The sequence below is a fragment of the Myiozetetes cayanensis genome, unplaced genomic scaffold, assembly GCF_022539395.1.
Source record: "Myiozetetes cayanensis isolate MyiCay16 unplaced genomic scaffold, myiCay2020 scf7, whole genome shotgun sequence".
NCBI lineage: Eukaryota > Metazoa > Chordata > Aves > Passeriformes > Tyrannidae > Myiozetetes > Myiozetetes cayanensis.
This window is the reverse complement of record NW_026087964.1, coordinates 49,618,731-49,646,728: the sequence shown is the minus strand read 5'-3', so window position 1 is coordinate 49,646,728 and position 27,998 is coordinate 49,618,731. Positions and strand designations below refer to the sequence as shown.

The 27,998-nt window shown below is 40.3% G+C and overlaps 1 protein-coding gene across 1 annotated transcript; it reads left to right on the top strand.

The window, feature by feature from the left end:
* On the top strand, positions 1 to 27,622 carry LOC126651825 (melanopsin-like). The gene is made up of 9 exons (XM_050338166.1): positions 1 to 139; positions 2,427 to 2,560; positions 4,037 to 4,240; positions 4,681 to 4,852; positions 7,041 to 7,196; positions 7,827 to 7,934; positions 15,663 to 15,837; positions 19,939 to 20,088; positions 24,243 to 27,622. Exons 1-9 carry the CDS (start codon positions 6 to 8, stop codon positions 24,621 to 24,623), a joined length of 1,614 nt encoding a protein of 537 aa, XP_050194123.1. The 5' UTR covers positions 1 to 5; the 3' UTR covers positions 24,624 to 27,622.
* Positions 27,623 to 27,998: the final 376 nt, after the last annotated feature.

Here is a 27,998-nt window from a genome sequence, read left to right as displayed (position 1 = left end):
CGAACATGAGTACCCAGCCACACACTGTGACCAAGGCAGAGATACCCGCCTACGTTCTTTACACTGTAGGAACCTGTGTTCTCGTTATTGGCTCCATTGGCATCATTGGAAACCTCCTAGTTCTCTACGCATTTTACAGGTACAAAAATTCTGCTCATGTTTAACCGGACTGATCTTGAGGTTCATGAGTGCAGATTTCTGCATTGCTTTCCTCTTGGTTTAAATCTCCAAGCAGGGGCTGATGTCAACAGATGGGGAAGGGCAACGAGAAGAAGGCAACCCTACGCACACACACATCCATATGCGTCTCTGATAACCTTAGCGTGAATTCCTCCTGTTTTAAGGAATCAAAGAAAATGAGCAAACAAATACCTTGATCTGTAAACAGATCCAATTGAAAGTTTAAAGAACGGTTCAGCACTTTTAATGATAGAAACCACAATTTCCCTGTTGCAGACACTTACCCTGTAGTATTTGCAGAATTACTTGACAAACACTGACACTCCTCCCAGCAGCCCAGATGTCCTGGAAGGACCAAAGAATCAATGAGCTACACGAAATGAGCTCATGCCACCAGCATATTCCCTGCTTCAGGCAGATCATAGGATTTCTGTCAGTCTGTGTGCTCTCTTGGTAGAGTAATAGACAGCCAAAGTTACTGCAGCTACTAACTGCAAAAATCTCATGGAAAAAAAATAGCTACCCTCTGTCCCATAATGTGATGATGGATTTCAAAATCCTCCTCCTTCATTGCTTGCTGTCATTATGCATGTTGATGCAGAGGGGCCTTATAATGCTAAAGACACTGGTGGGGTTATGAACCAAGCATTAGTTTCCTATTCTTAAATGTTTAAGACAAATAAATCAGTTATTTTGAATAATTGACTTCTAATATGATTTAACGGAGGAATTGAATTCCCTGAGAATGTAGGTACCTTCATGATTTTTAAAATGCAGCACAAGCTCTTCATTTTTCTTGAAATGTGTATGTTTTAGCTGGTAAAAAAAAGAAGCATTAAATTTTCAAGGTAGGAAAATCTGCACAGGCAGTTGAGCACCTGGGAAGGTGTGAACTCTGCACCCTCTCTCACCCAGTTGCTGGCAGATACGGGACCCAAGAATTTGTTAGCACTGAGGTGGCTTTCTCACTTTCTTTTTCATATTTGTTTATCAGCATGAGGAAAGAAATTCATGTTAGCTGCAAATACTGATATTGCAAAGCACATCAGAAAACCCTCAGTTGTTTTCCTTCTTACACTGAAGGAGACATTTTGGGGAAAAGAATTATTTCAAACTACTGAAGGTTGCTAGAACAAAATTATTTATAAAATTCTGCCTCCTCTCTGTGTCTCACAGAGCGTGCCAAGTCACCCCTTTTTGTATTATATGTACCTAACACTCTCAAAATCCTGAATTCAAACTCTAGGTATCAAAGTCTTTGACCTCACAATACAGACAATACAGCAGTTCAGACTGAGGGACTATTAGTTCAGTGTTACACCTTCTCAGTATATCCCCTCAAAAGTGACAGTTGAGGGTTTGGGTGAACTGAACTCACAAATTATTTAATTTTCCTAGTTGGACACGATATTTAATTAGAGCAACAACAGCATATTCAACCAAACAACTCCAAGTACAAGTGAGAGGTTCTTTATCATGTTACCAGTATCTTTATTCCTCTCAAACAGAGCCAAGGGTAATGTTGAATACCTACTGAAAGTTTCCAAGGAGGTTGTAACTCCAGATATCCCTAGGAAGTGAGACTACATGAGGTGGTGAAATGTTGGGAAAAGAACTGGAAGTGGTGTTTGTTTTCTTTGGATAAGCTTTGCTTGCGGACTGTCTGTTGCTTTCACACTCCTTATTGTGGCGTTTAATACTGCCCGTTCATCTCCAGCTGAGAGCTTTTGTTCTCTCTTATGAGATGTATATGAGCAAAAGTACTTTTTCCAAATCTCTCTACACGCTCCCCTTGTGCGGTAGCACTTTTGCAAAGGGTCTTTTTGTTAGTGGCAATGTGCCAGCTTTTCAGGTCAGCATCTTTTAAAGTATCACCAAAAACAGATCCTTTGGCTCAGTAACCTGCTTTAGATCCTGGTCATGTGCAGTGCAAAACACAATCAATATCACAGCACTCCTAGGGAACTGCTCTATTCCTGAACAATCCATACTGTCAATACAGCTGAAAGTCTTCTCAGTTTGAAGAGGAAACAATCCATTTTATCCCTCCTGCTCTTGTCAGTCATAAGTTTGAAATGACTACAGCTGAGGCTGTAGTAATTGACTGATGCATGATTAGCAATTGTTTCACTGTAAGTAACCATTTATTCCAACCTGGACAGTATTTGTTTATGCCAGTAAGCAAAGCTTTACAGTTAACTTTTCGCTTTGTCTTTTTAAAACCATATATTTCTTGTGTTTTTAAGCAATAAGAAGCTGAGGACACCCCAAAACTACTTTATAATGAATTTAGCTGTGAGTGACTTCCTGATGTCGGCTTCTCAGGCACCCATGTGCTTTGTCAACAGCTTGCACAGAAAATGGATACTTGGAGATATAGGTACTTTTCATCACTAATTCGTATCTCACCAGCTCTACGCTGTCTGCAGTCTATTTTTGCCATAACAGTCTTGGCTTGTGCCAAGCACAGATCTCTTGAGTTACATGCCTAGTTCTTGACATCATCAGTCAGCATGATGTCACATGTTTTGTATTATGGGTTTGATTCTTTTATCTTACATATTTTGGAAAGGAAGGAGTCAACATCAACATGTAATTATATTACCCTTTAGCTTGTAAGGGACAAAATAGGTAGAAAAGTTTTGTAAAGAGTTTTTCTGTATCAGTTTAAGGTGTAGTTACTACTTTTATTTAGAATTGTATGTTGATATCCATTAGCACGCTTCTACGACTCTCATATTTAAGTAAAAGATTTAAATAACAATACTCTGCAAATTTAAGGAGTCTGCAAATTTAAGCTCCCTTCATGACAACTGCAAGAAAGAAAAGGTGATGAATGCTCAAATTATAGCTGAAATGTGAGTACAGCAAGAACCTCAGAAGGCTTGATGCTGTCCTTGATGCTGCTTAACACATCATTGGGTGAAAACTTAAACCAAATAGTGGTTGTATAATGGTGGAGCAAGCCCAGAGATCATGTACTTTTTAGCAGCACAGAAGGGACTCTGCTTTAGTTTGGTTTTAGTCTTGCTCATCCCCTTAGGTAAAATCAGTGTAAATTATTGTGCTGACACAGAAGACACAATTGATTTGGGTTGAGTGGCATTTGCTCCTTAGTTGCAGGTTACTTATAAAGACTACAGAAGTCTTTTTTAAAGTTGAATCTGGTATTTTGACTGCCTACCATTCCTAGTGTGTTCTTGTCTATAACCACATAGGGCAATGCAACATTTCAAAAAATAGATGATCTTTTGACACAGGTTTCTGAACTAAGTTCTGGACAGTTTAACTCTACAAATTTCATCTGGTAGTGCAATACCTGAATGCAAAGAGAGTTAAAAAAATCTCTTTCATGTAAAAAATGTCAGTTCTTTTAAAAAGTGCTGCCATTAAAAATAGGAGTTGAAGCTGTTTTACAGCTGTTCTTTTAGTCATCAAATTTAAACCACTTCTGTATTTTTAAGCTACATAAACCAAAGTCATTTTTTGAAACACCCATCGGTCATTGGCAGACAGACGTCTGCTGCAGCCTGTTAAGATCAATATATTGGGCAACAGTCCAGGAAAATATAACTTTAATTAGATTGGATTTTCTTTGAGGCAGTTTTCCATTGACAAAAAGTTCCCAGTTGCAGCCTGCAGTGGAGTAGGACTTTTAAAATACATATATTTGTATTTTATTTATATCTGTGTTTTTCTAATAAACAATAACTATGAAATTGTGAGGCTAAGAAATTCTTCTAATGAGAGAGAACTCCTGAGCCAGGAAAAAAATGGGAGGTTTATTATGACGGGCTCCAAGAGAAAACATGTGTCTTTTCAAGAAAATCCCTGACATTGCCATTTTCTGCTTCAGGCTGTGACTTATATGCTTTCTGTGGAGCACTCTTCGGAATAACCTCAATGATGACTTTGTTGGCTATTTCTATTGACCGCTACCTTGTGATCACTAAGCCCCTGCAATCCATACAGTGGACTTCAAAGAAACGCACCATACAGGTCATCGCTGTTGTGTGGCTCTACTCGCTAGGATGGAGCCTGGCTCCACTCTTCGGGTGGAGTATGTTGTCTGCTCTCTCTCTCTCTTCTAGTGTCCCCTGTGTGGTCTTTTTTTAGTCTTTCTTGGGGTATTTAAAAAAAAACAAAACTGTTTTCTCATAAATCCTTGGTTGATGCCTGGCCACCACCCAATGGTTTGTTGTCGTACCAGACATCTACACCTGCTGCTTTGCAGGTACCCTCTTCCCCCTTACCCCTAGGCTGTATTCAAGTAGAACAAATTGCAGGTGAAGTATTAGGTGTGCATGTGGGAGTCTGGCAGTCAGAACCTCCTCTCCATGTGCACACTCACATTCTCAGACCACACATATGACATGGCCAGCACAGCTCTCGAAGGCTATGGATACAGTACAGGTTTTATTTTAAGGGCTTAGTTATTGGATCAGCAACTGTGCTAACTTTGGGTGTATGTGCGAGTAATGTATTCCATGTATTCCATAGGTTCCTATGTGCCTGAAGGCTTGATGATATCCTGTACGTGGGACTATGTAACCTACTCCGCTGCAAACAGAAGTTACACCATGATTTTATGTTGCTGCGTGTTTTTTATACCCCTGATAATAATATTTCTTTGCTATTTGTCAATGTTCCTGGCCATAAGACGTACTGGCAGGTAAGCAATGTAGCTGAAAGAAGTACATATTCCTTTTCTTGCATTAGAAGATTTTCTCAATTTCTTTGACTGCAGAAAAATCCTAATCAAAAATAATTCTGAATTGAAATTGGAGTTGCAGTGGCAGATCACCAGCAGCTGCAACAGGAGAAATATTTTTTGCCTATTTAAAATCTGGAATGGATGTACGGATTTGGGAGTAGAAAAAGAAGTCTCTAGTGATTCTAATCTTATTCCAGTGTGGTAACTAATAGTACATCAGATAATTTGATTGAGTTATTTGTTTTTCAGATTTGCACTACAAGAAACTTCGTCCTTGTATATTTTAGGGGTTTTCAGACCCAAGGGATAATAAATAACATGTAGCAATGGAGGGATCATCTGCCTTTGAGCTGTTCTGTAAACATAACAGTCTTCATATTTTTTGACAGCTTTATTTAAGACAGGCATCCCAGAAAACCTTGTGCTTCACTCAAGCATCACAGCTACATGTACAATATCTGGCTATGCTTGTTAGGACTTTTTTTTTTTCCACAAAAAGTTTTGATCTATATTTGAAATGAAAAATCAACAGGGTGTTAGATCTGTAAAGTAACTTCATCCTGTCAGTTATTTTTCTTGTAATGAGCACATGGTTGGTGTTGTGAATCCTCCCTGCTGCTCACAGTTGTCAGCCGCTCTGATGGCTTTTCTCTGCACCTGTCTGCAGGCACTTGTTGAATCATTCAGCTACATAAAGTTAAATTCTGTTTTTCCAGCCACATTTATCTGTATGCCTAAACTGAAGTTCTTACTGAACTCTATTTTTTTGGCCTTTGTCTTGTTTTTCACGCTTTGTGTACACATACTTGACATCAAACAAGGGAGAAAAGAATGCATCCTTAAAACAATGGTGTCTTGCACACACGTGAAGCACAGTGGACATAAGATTTTTCTATGCCTTTTGCTAACTAAATACAGAAAGCTCATTTTATGAATTTAGATGATTAGAGGAGGATGGAACATCTCTCCTATGAGAAAAGGCTGAGAGAATTGGGTTTGTTCAGCTGGAAAAGAGAAGGCTTAGGGGTGACCTAACTGCGGCCTTCCAGTACCTGAAGGGAGTGTACAGGAAAGATGGAGAGGGAATTTTTACAGGAGTGGGTAGTGACAGGACAAGGGTAAATGGCTTCAAGCTGAGAGAGAGTAGGCTAAGATTAGGTATTAGGAAAAATTCTTGAGTGTGAGGGTGGTGAGGTACTGCAAGAGGTTCTCCAGAGAAGCTGTGGCTGCCCCATGCCTGGGAGAGTTCAAGTCCAGGCTGGATGGAGCTTTGAGGAACCTGGTGTAGTGAAAGGTGTCCCTGCCCACAGCAGGGGGGTTGGAACTAGATAATCTTTAAGGTCCCTTCCAACCCAAACCATTCCATGATTCTATTCTAAGTTCACAGTGCAACAGAACGAAGTTTGTTAGCCTGCTGGCTGGTAATTAATGTCTTCAACCTGAAATATATTTCCATTTAACAACACTGATATGTAAAAATTGTTATTTCTATGCTAAGCAATATAAAATGCTTAACCACATAAAACGTTTTTAAAATAAAAATGGTGTGTTTGGTATGAGAAGAGAATTTGATTGGATGTTTTTCAGCAAAAATGTTAGGACTGCGTGTTGTACTGCCACCTGCAAATACTCTTCTCCAGTGAATAAATTTGCAGATAAGTAAAAAGGTCCTCCTAATGTTTGGGAAGGTTCCTCAGAGTTGTCAGGATATTCCAGCATGTGTTACTTTGTGAACTTGATTTTCTGCAAGCTTTTCTTCCCTTGAAAAAGAAAGATTTAAGACTTGATTTTTCCATCCAGCTGTGCCTTTGCTTTCTCCATCTCCGAGAACAACAAAGGGCAAGAGGTACTAATTTCTACACCTTTGCAACCTGAACCCCTCCTTGTATTAGGATAAAGACAGTGCAGTCCTTTCCTGTAGTCCCAGGGGTTCTGGCTTGGTCTTACAGGCAAACATAAGACTTGCAGCCATTTTGCCACATTAATTACATTCTAGAGTTTTTAAATATCAGAGGACAAAAGAAGAATTAGAGTAAGGAAATATGAAATCTACTTCATTTTGCATGTTGCTGAGAACATATTAGAGATGTTGCACCTTGGTTTTTCATTGTCCTGCTGAAATATCTGTATTCCATCCCCCTCACAGAGATGTTCAAAAGCTGGGGTCCTGCAGCCGGAAATCCCACCTCTCTCAGTCCATGAAGAATGAGTGGAAACTGGCAAAAATTGCTTTTGTGGTCATCATTGTCTTTGTCTTGTCCTGGTCTCCATATGCCTGTGTCACCTTGATTGCCTGGGCAGGGTAAGTGGAAAAGTAACACAGGTTATTCTGAAATGAAAATATGTTAGTACTGTCACCCACATGAAGCAGATCTCCTTTTTGAAAGGGTGTTAAATAATTAGGGTCCTGACTGACAGTGGGAGCTTAAAGTCAAAAGGAAAACACTAGTTTCAAACCATTTCTGGTCCTCTCTTCCTTTTGCAGTGTTTGAAACTGAGTTACTGACACATATTACTGTGCAGCACAGATGTTGCTGCTGAAAGATTTTTAGATTTGATTCTGTTTTCTTTTTTATCAGCACTCACTTTTGCCAGATGACCACAATGGGGGTTCTTTGGTAGGAGTTTTGGGGTTTCTTTTGCCTGTTGTAGAAACAAGGAAAGTGATTCTTTGTGTTCCTAGTCATCGTCAGGTAGATAACTAATTACTTGCATGTATTTGATCTTCTCCAAATGAATGAAACCAAGTACATGCTGTGAAATTTAAACCTCTCATCTGAAAAAAAAAATGCATTTGAATGAATCAACATTTCAGGGGTATTTCTTACCAAAAGAAATAATAGCACAAAAACAGCCAAAAGGAGTAATATGTTCTATTAATATTATAATAATCCATGGCATAGCTGTGTGTAATGTTTTTGCTTTGTTTTAGTCGAGGCAACGCCCTAACACCATATTCCAAATCTGTGCCAGCAATTATTGCCAAAGCTTCTGCAATCTACAACCCCATCATATATGCAATAATTCACCCAAGATACAGGTATAGTAAAAATATAGGTATGTGTCTAACTGTACATTCAAATGTGTTTCTTTACAAGGAACAAATTACTCTCATTCCTTCAGCCTCACCCCATGCAGTGCCTGTTCCTGCACTGGCCATCCTAGGATGGCATCTGGGTAGTCAGACCCCGTGCCACACCTGCCAGCTACATGGCAGCTTTGACTGTACAGGAAGATCCTGATGTGGCCCCAGGAGTGGCCAACAGAGAATGGTCCCTTTCCTCTCTCTCACAACCCTGCTCTGTCCTGTGGAGCTGCACAACACCGTGACTGATTGAAGGAGGAGGTGATGATCAGGTCATCTTCCATCATATCAGATAGACACTAAGAGCACTCTCCAGGTAGAAGGTGCCAACCAGAGAGGCTCAAAAATCACATCATAACCAGTTTAAGAAGATAAACAAGCCTATGTTTGATGTTTGATTTTCTGAAGCATTTAAGTTATTCTCTTTATACCGACTTCAGTATTAATTTAAAGAAGTTGATGATCTTTGGAAGTAGCCTTCTGAGAAGCAAACAGCATTTTCATAGAAGTTCTGTGCAAAGTGAGAGCTGTAGTAAGCTAGTAATGCAGACGAGAGTTCCCTGCAAATTAGAAAGTTTTCCAAATATACTGAAAAGGCTATTTTTCATTAGTACTCTTTCTAGTGTTGGTCAACAAGCGTTTGCCTTTGAAAAATATAGCAAACATTTCTGAAATACTCAGTGGAATGAAATACCTTCTTAAGGCTGTTTTCATATTTGTTTCATTGAGTTTTTTCAGGAAAGGGCTTTCTACTCTTTCCCATTTTCAAAAATATTAACTATGACTTAAAAAATTAAGGTTTGGCACTAATAGTGTTCAATGCGCAAAATGTAATGATCACTTGTCTGAAACACTTTAATTTTTTTAGGTATGAAATATTTCTGAACCTATGCCTACTTAGAAAAAATATACTACAGTTCTACTTATTAATACAGATATCAATTATTGTATATTTTAAAACAGAATGTGCCAGCCCAGCACACAAACAAATACACAAACACTATTTAGCCTCAATAAGCTGCATTCTTAGCCAACTTTTCTTGCCCTTTTATTTCCTTCTCAAGCGTCTCACAGCCTGTGAATGAGTGTCTAAGCTGAAAGGTATGAATTCTGCTTTTTATTCAGGTCCTCTGAATGCAGCAAGGTGAGGGACAGAGAGTATAAAGATAACTTGTTTCCATGGAGTAGATGATTAGAAAAGTAACAATGCTTTGTTAAAAAGGATTTCCATACTTTTACTCTGATGGGAAACCTACAAGATTAGGTGAATAGAATGGGAATATAATACGCCATAAAAGACACTTCTCCAAAAAACAGAAACCTTTCTTTTTGGAAAATGGGAGAAGGTCCATTAAAATCTGTTTTGATAACTTCTCTAGACTGTCTCAGTAAGTCTCCAGAGATGAACACAGCCTTTTCCAGCATTTAGGGAAAGTGTGAAGAAGAACCCCCTTGTGTTTCGGAAAGGTCAGTGACTCTTTGAGCTACCCAGGACCTGGAGGCATGCATACTGTGGACAGAACAAAAACTATTGTGTTTTCAGTCATGTAGTCCTAAAAGGAGTTACAAAGTAGTTTTGGAAGAGAATAAGTAGGCATGGCTGCTGCTGAAATGTTTTGAACAAGGACAAACTTACCTTGCATCTCCCAGACACTAAGCAAGCTAAAACTTCTTTTTTTGAAGTCAAATATTATTTAGGAATGTCCTCCCAGCTTCAGCTGAGAAATGTGTTCCTGTTAAGTACCTTGCAAAGTAAGTAATTTCTGTTAAAACTACTTACTTACCTAGTTTCCAAAAATTCAGCAAAAACAGGTTTTCTGGGGAGTTATTTTTGCAATTGCTTTTTGTTTGTTTGTTTGTTTAACATAAGGAAAGGAATACAACCCCTTAGTGTTCTCAGCCTATTTTCAGCATTAAGTGAGCTTCTAAGTATTTTTCTTCAACTCTACAGCTCACAGTAATGTACTCAGAAGAAGCTGTGCCTCACACAGGAGATATAACTTCAAAGTGTGCAATTTCTTCCTGTAGCTGTATGTAATGATTTTTGAAACACTGGCAGTGATATTGCAACAGAACTGCTATTCAGCATATCTCTAGATCTTTTGCAAGTCTTTCAAAGCTTATCTACTACAAAGTGGTTCTGTGTCAAAAGTTCTGACAGAACATAGGGATGCCATGGTGGTAAATGTGATAAATGTGTATATATATATATATGCCACTAGATGGCAGGGTTAGTCATCAGTATGAGGTTTGTTTCACCCAAGAAGTGGAAAAACTGTTAAATTCCATTGCCTGACAACCAGGATTTGGAACCTTCAAATTGAGTTCTTTGTTTTGAATGCCTGATGCATGACAGTGTGGTTGTAAGAAGGCTCAGAAGACTAGTAGAAATACACCTAGAAAGGGTGAAAACATAGTATCATATAATTATAAAATGGTTTGCAGTGGAAGGGACCTTAAAGATCATCTAGTTTCAACACTCACTGCCATGGGCAGGGACACCTTCTTCTAGACCAGGTTCTCAAAGCCCCATCAAACCTGGCCTTGAACACTTCCAGGATTGGGGCATCCAGGGCTTCTCTGGGCAACCTGTTCCAGTCCCTCACCAGCCTCACAGTAAAGAATTTCTTCCTAATATCCAATCTAAACCTATTCTCAGTTTAAAACCATTCCCCCTTGTCCTATCCCTACATGCCCTTGTAGAAAGTCCCTCTTCACCTTTCCTGTCGGCCCCCTGGAAGGTTGCTGTAAGGTTTCCCTGGAGCCTTCTCTTCTTCAGTCTGAACAACCCCAACTCTTTCAGCCTTTCCTCATAGGAGGGGTGCTCCAGCCTGTTCATCATTTTTGTGGCCCTGCTCTGGATTCGCTGCTAAAGGTCCACATCTTCATATATGGACCCCAGAGCTGGATGCAGCACTCCAGGTGGGGTCTCACCAGAGCAGAGTAGAGGGGCAGAATCACCTCTCTTGACTTGCTGCCCACACTGCTTTTGATGCTGCACAGGATACAATAATTGAATTTCTGGGCTGTGAGTGCACACTGCCAGCTCTGGTCCAGCCTCTCATGCACCAGCACCCTCAAGTTCTTCTCCACAAGTCTGCTCTCAGTCCATTCTGTGTCCAACCTGTATCTATGCTTGGGGTTCTGACTTACGTGCAGCACCTTCCACTTGGCCTTGCTGAACTTCATGAGGTTCACATGGGCTCACCTCTCCAGCCTGTCAAGCTTCCTCTGCATGGCATTGCTTCCCTCCAACATGTCAAGCTCACACAGCTTGGTGTCATCAGCAAACTTGCTGAGGTGCACTCAATCCTGCTGTCCATGTTGCCAACCAGGATGTTAAACACTGCTGGTCCCAACACCAACCCCTGAGGGACACCACTCATCACTGACCTCCACCTGGACATCAAGCCATTGACTGCAACTCCTTGAGTGTGACCTTATCCACCGACTGGTCCATCTGTCAAATCCATGTTGCTCCAGTTTAGAGACATGTTTTATTTGAAAATATCTACTATCGTAACTAACACCTTTTTGCATCCTCCAAAAACCATCTGACTTTTTTTAAGTTATCAGAGCCTTTCAGTTTAGAATAGGAGAATGTTTCTAATAAGTTGCAGAAGTTCAATTAGAAGTTTTGTATGGCTGGCTGATGCATTATCAACCTGTTATTTTTTTCTGATCACAGAATCACAGAATATGCTGAATTGGAAGGGATGCACAAGGATCATTGAGTCCAACTCTTATCCCTGCACAGAACCATCCCCAAGAATCACACCTTGTGCCTGAGGGTATTGTCCAAACACTTCTTGAACTCTGTCAGGCTTTGTGCTGTGACCACTTCCCTGAGGAGCAGTATCAACCACCCTCTGGATAAAGAAGCTTTTTCTAATATTCAGCCTAAACCTCCCCTGACCCATCTTCAGGCCATAACCTTGGGTCCTGTCACCGGTCACCGTACAGGAGAGATCAGTGCCTGCCCCATGCTTCCCCTCATGAGGAAGTTGTAACTTCAATGAGATCTCCCTTCAGTCTCCTCCAGGCTGAACAGACCAAATGACCTCAGCCACTGCTCATACAGCTTCCCCTCAAGGCCCTTCACCATCTTCATTGCCCTCCTTTGGTCATTCTCTGAGAGCTTAATGTCTTTCTTACATTGCAGTGACCAAAACTGCACACAGTGTTCAAAGTGAGGCCTCACCAGTGCAGAGCAGAGCAGGACAATCCCTTCCCTCGACTGGCTGGTGATGCTTTGCCTGATGCCCCCCCGGACACGGTTAGCCCTCCTGGCTGTCAGGGCACTGCTGACTCATATTCAACCTGCCATCAACCAGGACCCCCAGGTCCCTTTCCATGGTACTGCTTTCCAACATGTCCTTATATTATTTTTGCAAGGAACGTGTTGTCCATAGAGGTTGTGGATGCCTTGTCCCTGGAAGTGTTCAAGGCCAGGCAGGATGGGGCTTTGAGCAACCTGGGCTAGTGGAAGGTGTCCCTGCCCACGGCAGCAGGGTCAGCACTAGTAATCTTTAAGGTGCCTTCAATGTCCCTTCCAACCCAAACCATTCTATGACTCTACGATAGTGAACTGCTTCAGTTAGTCTTTTTCCTACCAGCATTGGCTTTACTAAGACTATGTTAAGAAAAAGTCTGGAGTCCACTACATGATTTCAGACACTTTCTTAATAAGTATTTTAATTTTTTCCCCGCTTTCTGACTTATATTTCTAGACATATCAACAAGAGGAGTTTTTATGGACTTGTTGTGAAGACATTTCATACACTTGAGAGCCATCCAGTCAGGAAAAGAAGTAATGTTGGGTCCCTTGGGATAAAACAAGAATACAGTTTCGAAACTGTAAAAGCAACTACAGTTGGTGAATAAGTCAGCTGGTAAAAATAAGTTGGCAGGACCAACTTTGCTTGAACAGTCAATAATGAATATATATGTAAAGATTAGTGTTTCTGGATAATTTCCAAATCTTCTAATTATTTACATTATGCCTTGAAAGTAATTTATCCAATTACAGTTGAGTGGGGCAGTCTGTTCAGGCTAAACAGTTAAGGGTTTGAGCAGCGGATAATTTACCATTTTATATTGGAAATACTGAACCAAGTTAAACCTCAGTTATTTTCCAAATATCTCTAGAAAGAGGCATCTGGAAATCTGGATCTAAAGAATTTAAATATGGCTCAAACTAGTGAAGTACTGCTAGCAAAGCAGGATGCTTTCCTGAGCAGAGAATTGCTGTCAGTACATCTTAACACCTCAACAAAACAAGCAAGCCTTTTTGTGGGGTTTCCTTACCTTGTGCAAATGGAAGGAAAAGGTACATTACAATGAATGTGACTGAAAATGCAACGATGACCTTTGTGCTAGGATTTGGCTTTTAAGAACTGACCTGAGACTTTACTTGATATGTTCTTCCCCATCTGCCCACACTCCTGTCCACCCACTCCTCACCAGTATAAAAGAGAAAAACACTTCCCTCCCTGATAGGTATCACTGGAAGTAACAAATGTGAGTAAATAAGGAACATACTCAAAGCTTTAATTCATGAAATGCTTTTTTGTGGGAAAGAAAGCTTTCATTTCTGTAAAAACCTGTATGTTGCCTCTATGTTCCGCAATAACTCTACAACATAGCTGTGTTTTTTGGAAAGTTTTAGGTTTTGTAACCATTCTTTCATAGCAAACAGGGAAATTCTGCATCTCCACATTTCCAACTTGCTCCCAAGTGAAGCACAATTATACAGAAATGATTGGTTCAAAACTGCACCACCATAAATAATAAATAATCATAAATAATTTTTATATTCTCAAAAAGTTGCTTGCAATTACTATATATTTTATGCTATGTGACTCTTGTATTTCAGGTTATAAAAATATCATTAAATAAGTACATAAATTCATACGTATTTTGTATTTCACACATAGAATTTAAAACTCCCTTCAAAATCCACACTTCCATCCCAGCCAGCAAAATGTTCCTCAATAGTCCTCCCACATATTAGTAAAATTGAAACTCTGGTTCCCCAAGACAGTGTTCGTATGTTGTCCTTAAAAATTCATCATCAAACATATGTTTCCTGAACCTCCACCATTAGGAGGTCTCTGCACGAAATCCCACTTAATGAACAGATCGATGTGTTTTACACTAGCTTGAACTTATCAGACAGTTTACAGGCCCAAGTAGGCTATGACACATGAAAAGCTACATCTGTGTCAGAAGGAAGAGGTTCAGCTTCTCGGACTTACAGTTTCTGGTAGAAGGAGAAGAAACATATGGGGGGAAAAAAGCTGCAGCTTCTTTACAGCACCAGACTGAGATCTTCAGTATGAAAGGGAACTTATGGGGACTTGGCCTTCTTTTGTGTCCTGTAAACACATGCTGTTTCTCAGAACTTTTTATTTTGTGCACAGAGTTAACTATCTTCTTTTATACAGCACCATGTGAGTAGCCTTCTTCCTCAAGCAGCTCGGTGGGGCTCTGCCAGATCACCAACAGGCATCTTGGCAGAATCGGGAATGACGGTGCAGGCAGCTTTTTTCAGTCTTTGTCTCCAGAGTAGACACAGAGCTGCTGTTCACTTACCTTTGAAGGGAGAGAGGGAAGAGATGCAGAAGTCTTGTATACTGAGAGTGGTGATGATGGCAAATATTTGGGTTTGGTGCTGGTGGATTTCTTTTTTTGATTACAAGCTAGCGATCTCATCACAATCACATTTCAATAGAGAATCATTTTAACGTTTGATCTTTCCTGAGAATAGAAATGATTTAAAATGTAGTAGTTATTCAACAAACTTGGTAACTATGAAGCAAAGATTTTACAATAAGCATCTACTTTACTTGCATCTTAGTGTAAAGTCAGTATACCAACATCCTCCATCTATCTCTAGTCCCCTGCATCAATTCTTTTCCATTGCCTTGTTGCTGCCTCACTTCTTGACTTGCTCATTTATTTTGTGCCAGTATTAGCTTCATCTGTTGGGCTGAAATAATGGACTGGGAGGTGCTGAGGAGGTGTTACACCAAATGAAGCATTCTGGCTAGCACTGCCCTGCTAGCTGGCATTGCACAGAGGAGGCTTTTGGGCTCTTCTGCACCGTACAGGGCCAGGGCTGGGGCCAGGAGAAGTAGACTCACACAGCCATGACTGAGATTTTTATTTAATGAGTAAGAAAAGATTCGGGGTCTAGATCGTCCTTCTCATCTGTGCTTGTACAGCGTTAATTTTCAATAGGAGTTTACAGTAGCTGTTGTGATACAAATAAGTAACAATATCTGATTCTTCTGGCCTTCTCCCCCTTTTCCACTCATTCTATGCCTTTTCACAGTGAATATCTTTGTACCAGGTACCCTGAAAGTTTTCTGGGTTAACCTTTTAAATAAATCAGAAGCAATCATGCTCTTCAAGGTATTTTCAATTCTTAGTACTTATCCATGCAGCTCTTCCATATGTGTTTTGACACAAGGACTAGAAGCACTTGTTATTTTCTTTTCAGCCTTTTGAGTAGTTTCTACTAGATAAACTATGATGTTTATGTGTAACTTGTAAGACTCTGTGAATCCAAACAGGAGCCATGTATAGGTGGTGGCAAGAGATGGTACTTTTACCACATGAATTTCAAAGCCATGTCATCAGTGTGACTGTTGTTTTTTTTATTCTCACTTCTTCCTTCAGAAAAACCATCCACAATGCTGTTCCCTGCTTGAGGTTCCTAATACGAATATCAAAGAATGACCTCCTGAGAGGCTCCATAAATGAGTCATCATTCAGGACCTCTCTTTCCAGCCACCAATCTCTTGCTGGCAGGACCAAGAGCACTTGTGTTTCATCTGTTTCTACTGGAGAAGCTGTAAGTCTTTTCTTGTTTCCATGAAGGAAAGTGAGTATAACATTTCTAAGACTCCCAAAATATGTGACTCTATAAATACATATTCAAAATCAGAGAACGGAAAAGGGGGAGGAGGGGAGTGTAACTAAATGTTGAGGGTCATGTGAGGTCATTTATGCCAAGCCTTTCTGGGAGTTTATGCATGATGATTTATGATGAGCAAAAGCATCCAGGCCAGCATATCTGCATGGTCCAGATACATAATGGGACCACAGATGTTCAGGTTAAGTCTTTAATGCAAATTAAGAAGAGTGATTGTCAGACACTACCTGTGTCAGCAACTCCTGCTTGTAAATTAATATCTGATTGGGCTGGAGGACAAGGAAACAATCTCCCGTCCAAAGTCTCCCAACCTATTCAAAAGCTGTCATATTATTTTAAAGGAAACCTATTTTGTGTAGGATGAGAAATTTTTTATTTCTTTCCCTGGGTTTTAACCACGAGGAGTGAATGTCTCCTGGTCCCTGGAGCACGGCGGGGTGTTTTGTAAGAAGCATACCCCAAGTGTCACTAAGGCTGGTGACTGAGTGAGACAGAAATAAAAGGATCCCCTGGGACTCTTCACAGCCTCTCTCAGCATGACCTCACTTGCCTCTCTCAGTCACGAGAAGCCAGCCTTGCCTGCAGAGGTGCTGGGAAGGTGGCTCTGGGAGAATGGTGGTAGCTACGGCAGGGTCCACGCTGGGTCTGGCCCTCCTGGGGACCTGTACTGCCCCCTGTTCAGCTCGGGCAACAGAAACCTCCCAGAATCATAGAATAGAATCATAGAATAGATTGGGTTGGAAAAGACCTCCAAGATCATCAAGTCCAACCCCTGATCCAACTCTAATTACTATATCATGGCACTAAGGGCCATGTCCAACCTCTTTTTAAAAACTTCCAGGGATGGTGAATCCACCACCTCTCTGGGCAGGCCGTTCCAATGCCTGATCACCCTCTCTGTAAAGAATTTCTTCCTAACATCTAACCTAAACTTCCCCTGGCAGAGCTTGACAGAGCGACAGCTGCCTCTGGCAAACTCTCACAAAGGTGTAAATTACCGTGAAAGGCGGAGTGGCAAACTCTTGGCTCTCCCCTGGAGCCAGTGGTCTGGGCGAGGATGGGCCTGGGTTACATGTGACAGTGTTTTCAAGGTGAGAGTCAGGCCACGGAGTTGTGCTTCAGTGAGACTTTGACTCTGTTTGGTATTTTGGGGAAGACTGGGGTCTTTGATTTGGAAATGGATCCAGGACCACCAGGAAAAACAGCCTGAACAGTGCACCACTCTCAAACAAGGTAATTTTGCACCGAATTTTCAGCTGGAGAATGGAAGTTGTCCTTTTGGATAACAGCAACAGGGAGATTTCTGAACTCTTTGATGGCAGGCAAATGGTAAAAAAAACACACCTGAGTGAAAAATGCATTGGTCACTGGGTTTAAGTGCCTGAAAGGAAGGCTCAGTACCTGTGCCCTAATGTAACAAAATCTACCCCATTACAAAAGAGAGGTTACTTTGCACTCCTGCAACTGCCTCCCTTGCACATTAACCATACAGCTATGCCAGGTAGGCTTCCAGTTAAAGTAACACATTGCACTTCACTGGTTAGCCTCAGACATCCAGCTTGTGAATCTGTGAACTCTCTGAGGACAAGGATCCTCTTCCACTTTGTGATTGTATCACATATCACAGCAGCATTCCTAACTATCACTAAACAGCCTACAGGTTATGTCTGTAATACAGGTAGTAATGATTATAATTAAAATAATGACATCTCCTGAATGGTGTGTGCTTTGTCACTCAAAATTAGAAGTTCTTAGAGTACCATGCAGTGGACGAGCTACCTCTCAGGAGAGTCTTTGTCTAGAAGTGACAAGCTTTTGCTGTAGTATTTCATGAAATATGTCTACCATAGAATTTCTTTTAAATTAAAACAATAAACAGAAAAGTGAAAGGCTTCTCTTAGCCTAGGCAAAGCCTTTTTTTAGCATACTGTTGTTCAGATTTGAGCCTAAGTGATTTGAAGTGTGTGATGAGCCTCTTGTGGAGTGTGACATTAGTGTATCACAGCGCATAGCACAAGGATCCCCAAATTTGCTTAGCTAGGCTCTCATAATCTTAAGGCCATGGTGAGCACTTTCATGTTTGTCTGGTTGCTGCTATGTTAGGGCAAAAGACCTAGGAAAAAAAGTGATTCATTTTGTACGAGCTATGAAATTTAGTGTTTGTCATGGCTCTTGAAGATATAAATAAATGCATAAATATTTCTACTGCAATATAAAGGAGAATGAGATAATCTATCCTGTGAATTTAATTCCATTCGCAGACCACTGATTTCACAATGCTGAGTATCAAATGTGATTGTTTCATAAACTGTAAAATACCCAGATTAACCTTGCAATATGAAGTTAGCATATATAATATGCAAATATCCTATCATTAAAATAAAAAAGAGTATATTTTGTTTGGGATTGCTTAGCAGCTTGAGCAAACAGAGCGCCCACACATATCTGTATCTCCCTTGAAATCATGGGGGCTACTTGTCTTCTTACACGTCTGCTTCATTCAATGATTGAGGTAGTACACAAAGCAAGATAGAAACGTGTTGAGGGTTACTCCTCATTTACTTATTTCCAACCTTTTTTGCCCCTTTTACCTTTTGATTTTCCTTGACTCAGTTTCCTCCCAATTTTTTTTTTTTACCCCATTGTCCCTTTGTTTGATGTCAAACGAGGTGATTTCAGCTGCATCATCCACCCTCATCCAAGAAGCTTTCTCTTCTTCACAGTTGGTCAGTACCTGGATTTGATTTGTTTGTTTTAGCAGGTTACTGTGTGTTTTTGGTTGGAGGTTGCTCCTTCAAGACACAGGATAACAAGGACAAGAAACCTCAGCTTTTGGCACAACTTTGGCTTAGGACCCTCAATTAAAACACCTGCTGTTAGTGATGCGAGGAGCTGCATTGTGCCAAGTTGACGCAGTTAAAGGCAATTGTCCTTGGGGCAACTGACATCTCAGTGCAGCTGTACAGATTTTAGCTGAAACAGCAGCTGCTGAAATAAAAGCTAAGCTTGGTGACTGGCATGACGGCGGGACTGAGAAAAATTTTGGAATGCCCAAATAAAATATTGATGGGCAAAGAACGACACCAGCAACAGCTGTTGCCACAAAGCTTTCTTCTATGTGTTATGTACATGTTACCATATGGAACAAACATGTTTATGAGTCATATCAAGTAGCATTTACAGTTTGATCTGGCAAGTGAGGAGAAATAAACAGGTGGCAATACACAGATGCATGAGCAAGGTGATGCAGAGGAATTATGCACTAGCTTCCCACTTGTGTGAAACTCTGTCTGTGTGTCTATCTGTCATCTATCTATCCATACCTCAAAGCTGGTGTTGAAAACAGTGGAATGACCCCATCATTGATACCCAATCAAAAAGTCATCACAAAGTAAGGGATGATGGATGGCCTCTGCCCAAACCTGTAAATGGAACGGCATGGTTGCAATGTCACGTTTGTGCTTCGTTGCTGGCATGCTCTTAGAAAGTGAGTGCAGAGCCCACCCGTTGTCTCCCATGCACTAATGATGGTTTGTAAAATCAACAGAGGGACTGAGAAGCCCCAGGTGTTCTAGATATTCTGCTGGGATGAATACAAATGTGTATTTGGATCTGTCCATGTCCATGGTTTTGCACCAATCATGCAGAATGCCGTGAAACATATTAAACAGATTGTTTGCACTTCCTCCCATCTTTAGAATTCAGGTGCTCTTCAGCTATATGCATAGCACAAGCAATGAGACAAAAAGACTTGAAAAAGATCATGGTGAAAAGAGATTGAATAACTTTTCATGATTTAAAAGATTTATTCTTTTTTTTTTTTTGTTCAGCAAAATAATCCAGGGTAAGTGACAAGACTAAAAATCAAGCCTCTCCCCAGGGGAGATTTGAGTATGAGACCTATGTTAGAACAGCTTTATTTTTCTGTAAGTGAATGCCTGGCTTTTGCTACAGTTTGAGGACTTTCAAGAATTTGAGAAAGGGTGCAACTGTTTGAAATCCTTCATCATTTGTGATTAGACCTGGAGCGATGTAGAGCTTGACTGTGTAGAGCCTTCTCATGAGAAACTGAAGCCTCGCCGAAGTCATTCTTTCTCAACAAGTCTGAGACAAGAGAAGAGAGACCTGCTCCCGAAGAGCTGCAGCTGCAATGCAGCCACTGCCGAAAAGGTATGGAAAAAAGTTTCAGCTGAGGACTCTCCATTTTAGTGTTAACCTTGCTGCAGTACATCATCTCTGGAATGATAATTCAGCCTTTATCTGTTTATATCTTTATCTGTTTCATCTGTAGTCTTTATTTATACTGATTCCAACATCCTCTTCATCCTTGCTGTTATTTCTTTTTTTTTTTCTTTTTTTCTTTGTGTGTGTGTGTGTGACAAATGAGAATGCCAGTAATGCCTTCTTAACTTTTTCCAATGACATCTTGCCTGTTTTGGGAAAGCCAGCATCAGCTCATAGCTCTGAAGCTGCATTAAAGCATGGTCAATAGCACCAGATGTAAGAAGATGAGTTCTTTGCCCCTTGGCCTGTTTATCTACCCCAGCTTTGGTTCCTCTCATCCTGACCCTTGTGTCTATATAGTGACAGCCTCCTTTCATAATAAAGTTAAGTCTGCAAAACAGAGTTTGACATAATAGAAGCCACCCTTTTTCTTCTTTTCAGTGTACATTAAAATGTTCTATTTTTGTTGAGGGGGAAGACAAGAAAGAAACTCCCATTTCTCCCTAAGATTGGGAGAGTCTGGCAGCTGCCACCCTTCCCTCACTGAAAGAGGAGATGGTGAGTACTCAGAGCATCTTTTGTGGATGCATCACACCCATTGTCCAAACCACTGAGGTTTGGCATCATGCTGTTGAGGTGCACCCCGTTCCCCGAGGAAGTGGGATGAGAGCAGCAGGTCACCCATAAATCAACTTCTGGCAGACTGTGACATTAGTTTCAAAATGAGTGCTTGTATGTGTGGCACAAGGTCAAGCACATATCAGCATGGCATTTTTAACAGACACAGGCTTACAAACACCCACACCTCGGGCAGCTACAACATCTGCTTCTACCCCCTGTGCTACCTTACAGCTCTGATGGTAATTGCCTAGGGACAGTGCAGTTTAAAGCAGGAGCTGTTTTGGAAATTTCCAGCCATCCGATGACCTGGTTCCTGCATGCATCCGCCCTGTCTTCTTCCGTGTGTCTCATTAAGATCAAGTCCTGAGAAACCTTGTTCTTTCCCTGAAACTGCTGTGAACAGTATTGATGGAAAAGCAATGACTTCAAATGTGGTGGCAAGCAATATGGGCTCAAACCTAATACCCAGTTCTGCTGTTGTGTATCAGCAGTCCAATGTGTTCAAGGTTGTAGGCAAGTGACAAAGACAAGATGGCTCTGGAGAACCACTGGCTCTCAGTCTCACAAGGAAGGAGAAGGGAAGTAAATTTGAGGTGAATCTGCGTAAAACTGTTCAGCAATTAAATAAATATTTATGTGCTCTGGAATTTAGCAATTTTGTAGCCCAAAAGAAGGCTCGTGTGCTATACTTTGCCTTTGAAAGGCATCTGTTGAATTACTTTGATAAATAACCCTTGAGCAGAATAATATTATGCTGCAACTTTCGGTGGCATTACCTGAGATAGGAAGAGTTCATTTACGTTGAATATTCAAAGCCTCATTTGCTTTTCTTAATAATTTCAGCAGAGGTTCCTGTATGGTATGAAGGTCCTTTGTGTGTTAGCTGAATGCGATGGATCAGTATTCATACTATCAGAATAAATGCTTATTTCTCAAGCTCAGTTAGAATGTTTCACCTTGAGACCACATATTTATCCTTGAAAAAAACCCCCAACCAACACTAAAGAAGCCCCACTGTATTTTTAGATATTAAAGTTTTAATAATATCACTGGATTTTCTTTGACTGTATTCCAATTACAGCACTTCCAGAAATATTCAATTATGGTAATACAAGTGCGAATTTGGTGAAAGATCACCTTTTTGACTTAACAAAATATCTTTTTTTAGGAAAATAATCTCATAATTTGTTTCTTTCAAAAAGACTATCTCAAAAACATATAAAAACCTTATGTACCTCTGAATTCTTTTCACTGACTGAGATCAAGACTCCTTAATGAACAGTTGCAAATGGGTTATCAAAAATGTTAAAGCATCCTTAAAAGAAGCCAGTCAGTGTCCCAGGCTTGGTGCCTTCCACAGCATAAAAATGCATGGAACTGTTTGCTGCCACAAAGATATGATCCAGCCCCATGACTTATTGCAGTTAGTTAGGAAAGCAACAGACCTGATGTAGACTGACACCTGGAAACTTGACATGGCAGTGAAGAGGCCTTTCTGATAATAATAAAATTAAATATTAAAAAATAAATAATAAAATAAATAATGAATAAATAATGAAAACAAAAAAAAATCAGGTTTGGATACTTAGTTTCAAAGAAGAGATGTCAAGTACCCTCTCCTCATCCAGGTTTTGTGTCAAGGGAATTACCTGTCATGAAAACTATTAAAAACTTGGAAGTGGTGTTCTGCCCACTAAGCAAAAGAAATCTATCCTTCTGTTGCAATGAAAACACTACTTGAAACAGTGGTAGTGTGGTTTTGGGTTTGGGTGTTTTTCATTCTATTATTCTCTTTGATCTGGAAGAATAGGCTTTTCTTTTCTGTCAGATTGATTTAAACCCCTTTTTTTAACACGTTGTGCCTCCCTCCACTTGCTAGAGAAGCTAGAGAAATCATTATCGATGGGAATTGGTGAATGATTCCTGCTTATGGAGTAGAATTATACAAAACTTCAGTATATACCAGTATTTACTTTTAAACCCAGAGAGACAGAGGAGGACAGACACAATAGAAATTCTGTTGTTGATGGCTTTTTTTGTTGTTATTTTTTTAGACAACAAAATTTCTCTGATAAACAAATGTGTCTGGGTTTCTAAAAAAATCAGACTACACTACACTATGTAATTACATGTTCTGCCAAACTACCTGCTTAGACTGAGATGACGAACCCTAAATCTTAAAAAATTAAAATTGAAACAAACGAAAAAAAAAGCATTCCGTTTTTGCTTTAAGGAACCCTTTAGTTTGTCATTTAGTATAAAAGCAGCATCACAGGCCATGGACTAGGTGGACACAAAGGGAGATTACAGCCCCTGCTACACTGTAATCATCCTAAAAACTGATCTAATGCTTTAAAAAGATGCTTCAGCACCAAAACCCTATAAATCCTTGGGAATTACCTGTCTGAATGCTTCAAGAATGCTGAAGTGAATGGTACATGTGACTAGAACACCGTAATGGCAATAGCGGAAAATTTTTACAAAACTATTACGGGAAGCTCATGGAGAGACTCAGTGTGGCTAACTAATGGGCTTTACAACCATATTAAAAGAAATAAATACAACTATAACTGTGAAAGAAGCTTTAGAGCAATCTGAGGAAAGCTTGGTTGTACTTTGAATTCCATTAGGCTTCATGGGAATTCACACAGTAACGAAGTAAAAGCTGCATTTTACTTTTAATGTTGTTTTCCCCCAGGAAGGAGGGACTTCCAACTTCCCTCTATATCTGACAAAGTGATGTTATAGCCTTAATTCTCAATTTTTAAAGGAAGCCAAAACTGATCACTTATGCCTTCTGTTGCCAGGGTATTTAAATATTAACTAACAGCTTACTTAGTTTACTCTGAATTTGCATACTGTGCACAAAGAGCTATGGAAAGGAATCAGGAGAGCTGCCATCAGGGCCAAGTTAGAAATCAGAATTCTCTCAAAATAGACAGGCAAGAAATTGTTAACAAGTGGATGTTTATTGTTTCTTTGTTGAAGGAAGTGCTGTCCCATGTGTGAACAAAAAAACACTGACTTCCTTGAGACAGTACTAGGAGGCTTTTGTGGACACCATTGTCACAAGGATTATGAAGACAAAGAATACAGTGTATTTGAGTCTTCTCTGAGATCTCTTCCATGAGAAGAGAGAAAAGTGTAATTGTCTTGTACCCTGAGATGTTAAAAATTGAGTAATTCCTTTTTTTAATAGTAAAATAGGTCAGATATAGAAATGTACTTTTCTTCTTTTGTTTGTTTTGCAATTTGTTTTTCTTTTTGGTCTCTGCTGAAATTTGAGCATGTCTTCTTTTGCTTCATTTAACACTCTGCTTTCCAAACAGTATATGTCAGCATATCATGGTCTTCTCTCTGGTTAATGATTCAAGTGTTTGCAAAATAGGCCTGGTGACTCAAATAGTGCCTAGTGGTAATGAGTATTTCTAATAGTCATATGCTGTATGACAACACTAAAGCTTGTGTCTCTGCTCCAGCTTTTGCTCTCCTCCAGCTGTTTGGAGAAGGTGCTTGGGCAGCCAGGTCTACAGAGCCCTCCTGCAGCACTTGTGACCAGCTCCCTACGCGCAGCTTCTCTGCCTGTCGGTTTGAATAGCAGCAGTGTCAGTAGAGGAGACTCAAGTACTTCACAGATGGCAACTCAAGAAAGTCAAGCTAATGGAGTCCTGGACTCTGTCGTCAGCAATGCAGTCCCTCGCATCGTCATCATTCCTACCTCAGAGAGCAATCTATTTCGGGAAGACGAGGAAGAGACTGAATTATTCCGCTTTAATGACAAAAAGGGCAATCTTCTGGACTTGGAAGGGCTTAGTTCATCCATGGAGTTCCTTGAAGCTGTTGAGAAATTTCTATCATAAGTTGGTCAAAAGAAAACTTTCCGGCAATTATTTTCTTGGCCTCTTCTCCACTTAATTATACCAAATAACTGAAGACTTGTAGGTTAGATCATTGAATTTTTTTTGTATGCTTTTATGGTAGTTACTAGGCAGCCTTCAGATTTATCTTTGTCCAAACCAGCTCAAGCATGGAAACAGGCTTTCTTTCAGATTGTGCTGCAGGAAATGAGCAGTGGAAGATCTGGCAGCATGATCGAGTGGCATCAGTCGGATAGGCTGCCTGCTTTGTGAGGCTCTGATTTGTTGCCACTGATTGAGGCACTAGCAGAAGGGAAAATGACCAAGAGCAGAGTCAGCTGGTGAATGTTTCTGCTATCTTCTTCACATGAAACAGCATTCCTATTTTGGCAGCTGTCTTCTGGACAGTGATGGGAAGCACCACAAGACCAGAGCTTTCACTAGCCCCAGCAGTAAAGCAGGTGGCTAGGTTACTTGAACTACATTTTAATCTAATAATTTTCAGCATTTTTTTGGCCATGTTTCTTTTTTTAAATAGGCGGCTTGCTAAACATAAAGAAAGAAACTGATGGTGTAACTGGGAAGTGACTGCTTCCCAACATATAAACTTTGGGAGTTTAGTGCTAGAAGTCTGGATTTTACCTCAGCATTAGCATGGTCACCTATATGTCAAAATGCAAGGTGCTATATGTTAAAACATACACTACTGTAGAAGCAGTTAGAGCACCTTTAGAGCTACAGTCCTAACTAAATACATATGGATCCTAATGAGTCTGTGATTGAAAGGGTGAATGTTCACAGCTGGCTTGACACATCACTGACAGTAATAAGGACTTGGCTGCTGTATATCGCTTTTCTGTTCAGAGGACATTCTTCTCATCTCCTCCAAAATAATCCAGCAGATGTCTTCTACAGGTCACTTACCAGAGGCCTTCAGAGTGGGTAAAACCTCATCTTGGAGAGAAAACTCCACAGTTGCTGTGGTGTTTCCTACAGGATCTGCACTCATTAATTGTGCTCATTTTATCTGTGCTTCACATTATGGCTCCGGCTCACAAGACCCTCCTAGCGTTTTATTCCTAACTACATTCTTCCTTTTGTTACTAATTTTCCCATGTTCTCCACATCTTCCCTTTCAGTCTCTGATTTTCAAGTGTAGACAAGTTGAACCGTATTGTTCTCCATATAATATCAGTATGTACTAGTAGACAGCAGGTGTTCCTCTGGATATAATAGTGTAAATATTTGGTCCAGTGAGTCTAATAGCATTCAGACATTAAACAAAAGAGTGAGAGTTTATGTTCATAGTCTCATTTATTCCCTTGACTGTATCCTAGATTGTGCAGAGATCACTGAGAGCATTTCCAGGTTTATTGTGTGCACTGGCTGGTCTCAAGAAATAATTTCTCTTAGCCTGTTTTACTAATGCAAAAAACAGATGGAAAGCATAAACGTTTTGTGGGGTTTTTTAATTACTTTTTCATTACAAAAGAAAATAACTCAAATCTTGTTTGCAACAAGCTAGACAGGAACGCCACTAAAGAAAACATAAAACCCAAAGCAGTGTAGGAGAGAGAAGAATGCCTCCAAACTTGCAGACCCGAGGCTTTGCAGGATGCCAGCCAGCAGACTTTTGAGAGGGCTGAAGCACTTGCTGAGACACCCTGCCTAGTGCAATGCTAGCACTATTAATGCTGCTATTATTTGAGGTGCTCTGCTGTCTAGAGACTCTCATAAGAAATGAGGCCAACATGCTTCCTTACCATTGAGAGAAGAGGAGAAACGTGTGGTAGAGCCACACTGTGTGTGTGGCTGCTGTGTGCAGCCCTGGTGCGTGGGACCAGAGGGCCAGGGCTCAGCTGGGGCAGCACCAGCCTGTGGTACCCACAAGCCAGGCTGCCAAAACCTGTGCCCACTGGGTGCAGAGTTTTCTGCCGGGGACAGGAATCATGCCAAGGTCATCTGCAATCAGGTCAGCATTTCCAAAAGCAATTCCTCCATCTGAGGACTAGAGCAGCCAGCAGGCAGTGCAGGACAGCTTGCAGGGATTGGAACAGGGACGTGCTTACTTGCAGCTCCTCGGTGCCAGGCTTTCATTTGCTGCATAGTTTTGACCACAATGAGTAATCAAATATTAATTAAATGTGATTTTCATGCAAAACAGAGGAGGTTCAGTCCTAGGGTAGACATACCATCCACCGTCTTGGATTCTTTTCTTTTTTTTTTCTTCTGAACCTGCCGTCTCTGATTTGGATGTTTTTCCTGTGTCAACTGAGCAGTCAGTAACGTTACTTCTACTTGCATTTAATATCCACAGCTGCAGTATCTCCTTTCTTCTTGAGCCAGATGTTCAGGAAGCAAGCGTTTTTATAAGGCTTCCAAATCTTGGACCTGACTTTTACTGTTGTAAAATTACTCTAAATAACAATAGAAAATGTATTTGATGTTTCATGATGTAAAAGTGTGTCCTGGAGTAGATTTTGCACTCAGATTATGACAGACTTGTACTGGTAAAACTGCAGGCAGGGTATTGCCATAGTTTTTGACAGGATGAGAGAGGAAGACCTAAAGTAATAGTCAACAAGCTCCTCAGTATCCAAAATTTTTGCATTCTACTCATTAGCCTACAGGACAGCTTTCCAGTGATCTCTTGTATGTGTGTTGGTACTATCAGTGTGTGTGTCAGAAAATTATCAGGCTTGAGGTATGTGCAAAGAAGTGTTTCACTTTTATACTGTTAATGTTGTACACTATTAGTACCATTGCTTCTGAAGCTAATGGCAGGATTACTGCTTATTTAAACTGATGTAGGCTAAAATACCAAATGAGATAGCAGTAGAGAGATAAAACATAAACTATGAAACATCAGATAGACTTACTACAGTCACTGTGAGACTTTGGCAGAAACATCGGTCACAGAGTAAATGAGTCTTAAGTTGACTACCACAGTGCAGAAAAATTTTGGAAACTTCTCTGTTGTTGCATTAGAATAGGTGGAACACAAAAATGTACAATAATGACTGTTGCTTCCTATTTCACAGAAGAATGTATTGGTTCACTCAAATGGAATAAAAAATTCTTAGGAGTTAAACCAAACTATCCATTGTTTGTTTTTCTTATTTAATCGTTATTTTTGAAGCCAGAAGGAGGAATGAAAAAGTTGAGTCAAGGCTTTTGAAACCTATGATCTGATCTAGTTAATAATAAGGTACATATATAACTTTATTTTCAAATTCTTTAGACTGCACGGGTGCAACCAAGCACTCACCTTCTGGAGCGCTGAACATCCAAAATTAGAGTTCACTGGCTTGCTAAAATCTAGAGTTGTTCAGCAACTTTTGAAATATGATTACTTTAACTGGGATGTCAGGAATGAGA

What these genes read in the sequence shown, in the direction of transcription:
- LOC126651825 (XM_050338166.1), top strand. Translation starts at nt 6, where the DNA reads ATGAGTACCCAGCCACACACTGTGACCAAGGCAGAGATACCCGCCTAC. An exon ending in GTTCTCTACGCATTTTACAG is followed by an intron (nt 140 to 2,426) that starts GTACAAAAATTC and finishes TGTGTTTTTAAG; the next exon opens with CAATAAGAAGCTGAGGACAC. An exon ending in CTGTTTCTACTGGAGAAGCT is followed by an intron (nt 15,838 to 19,938) that starts GTAAGTCTTTTC and finishes ATTTGTGATTAG; the next exon opens with ACCTGGAGCGATGTAGAGCT.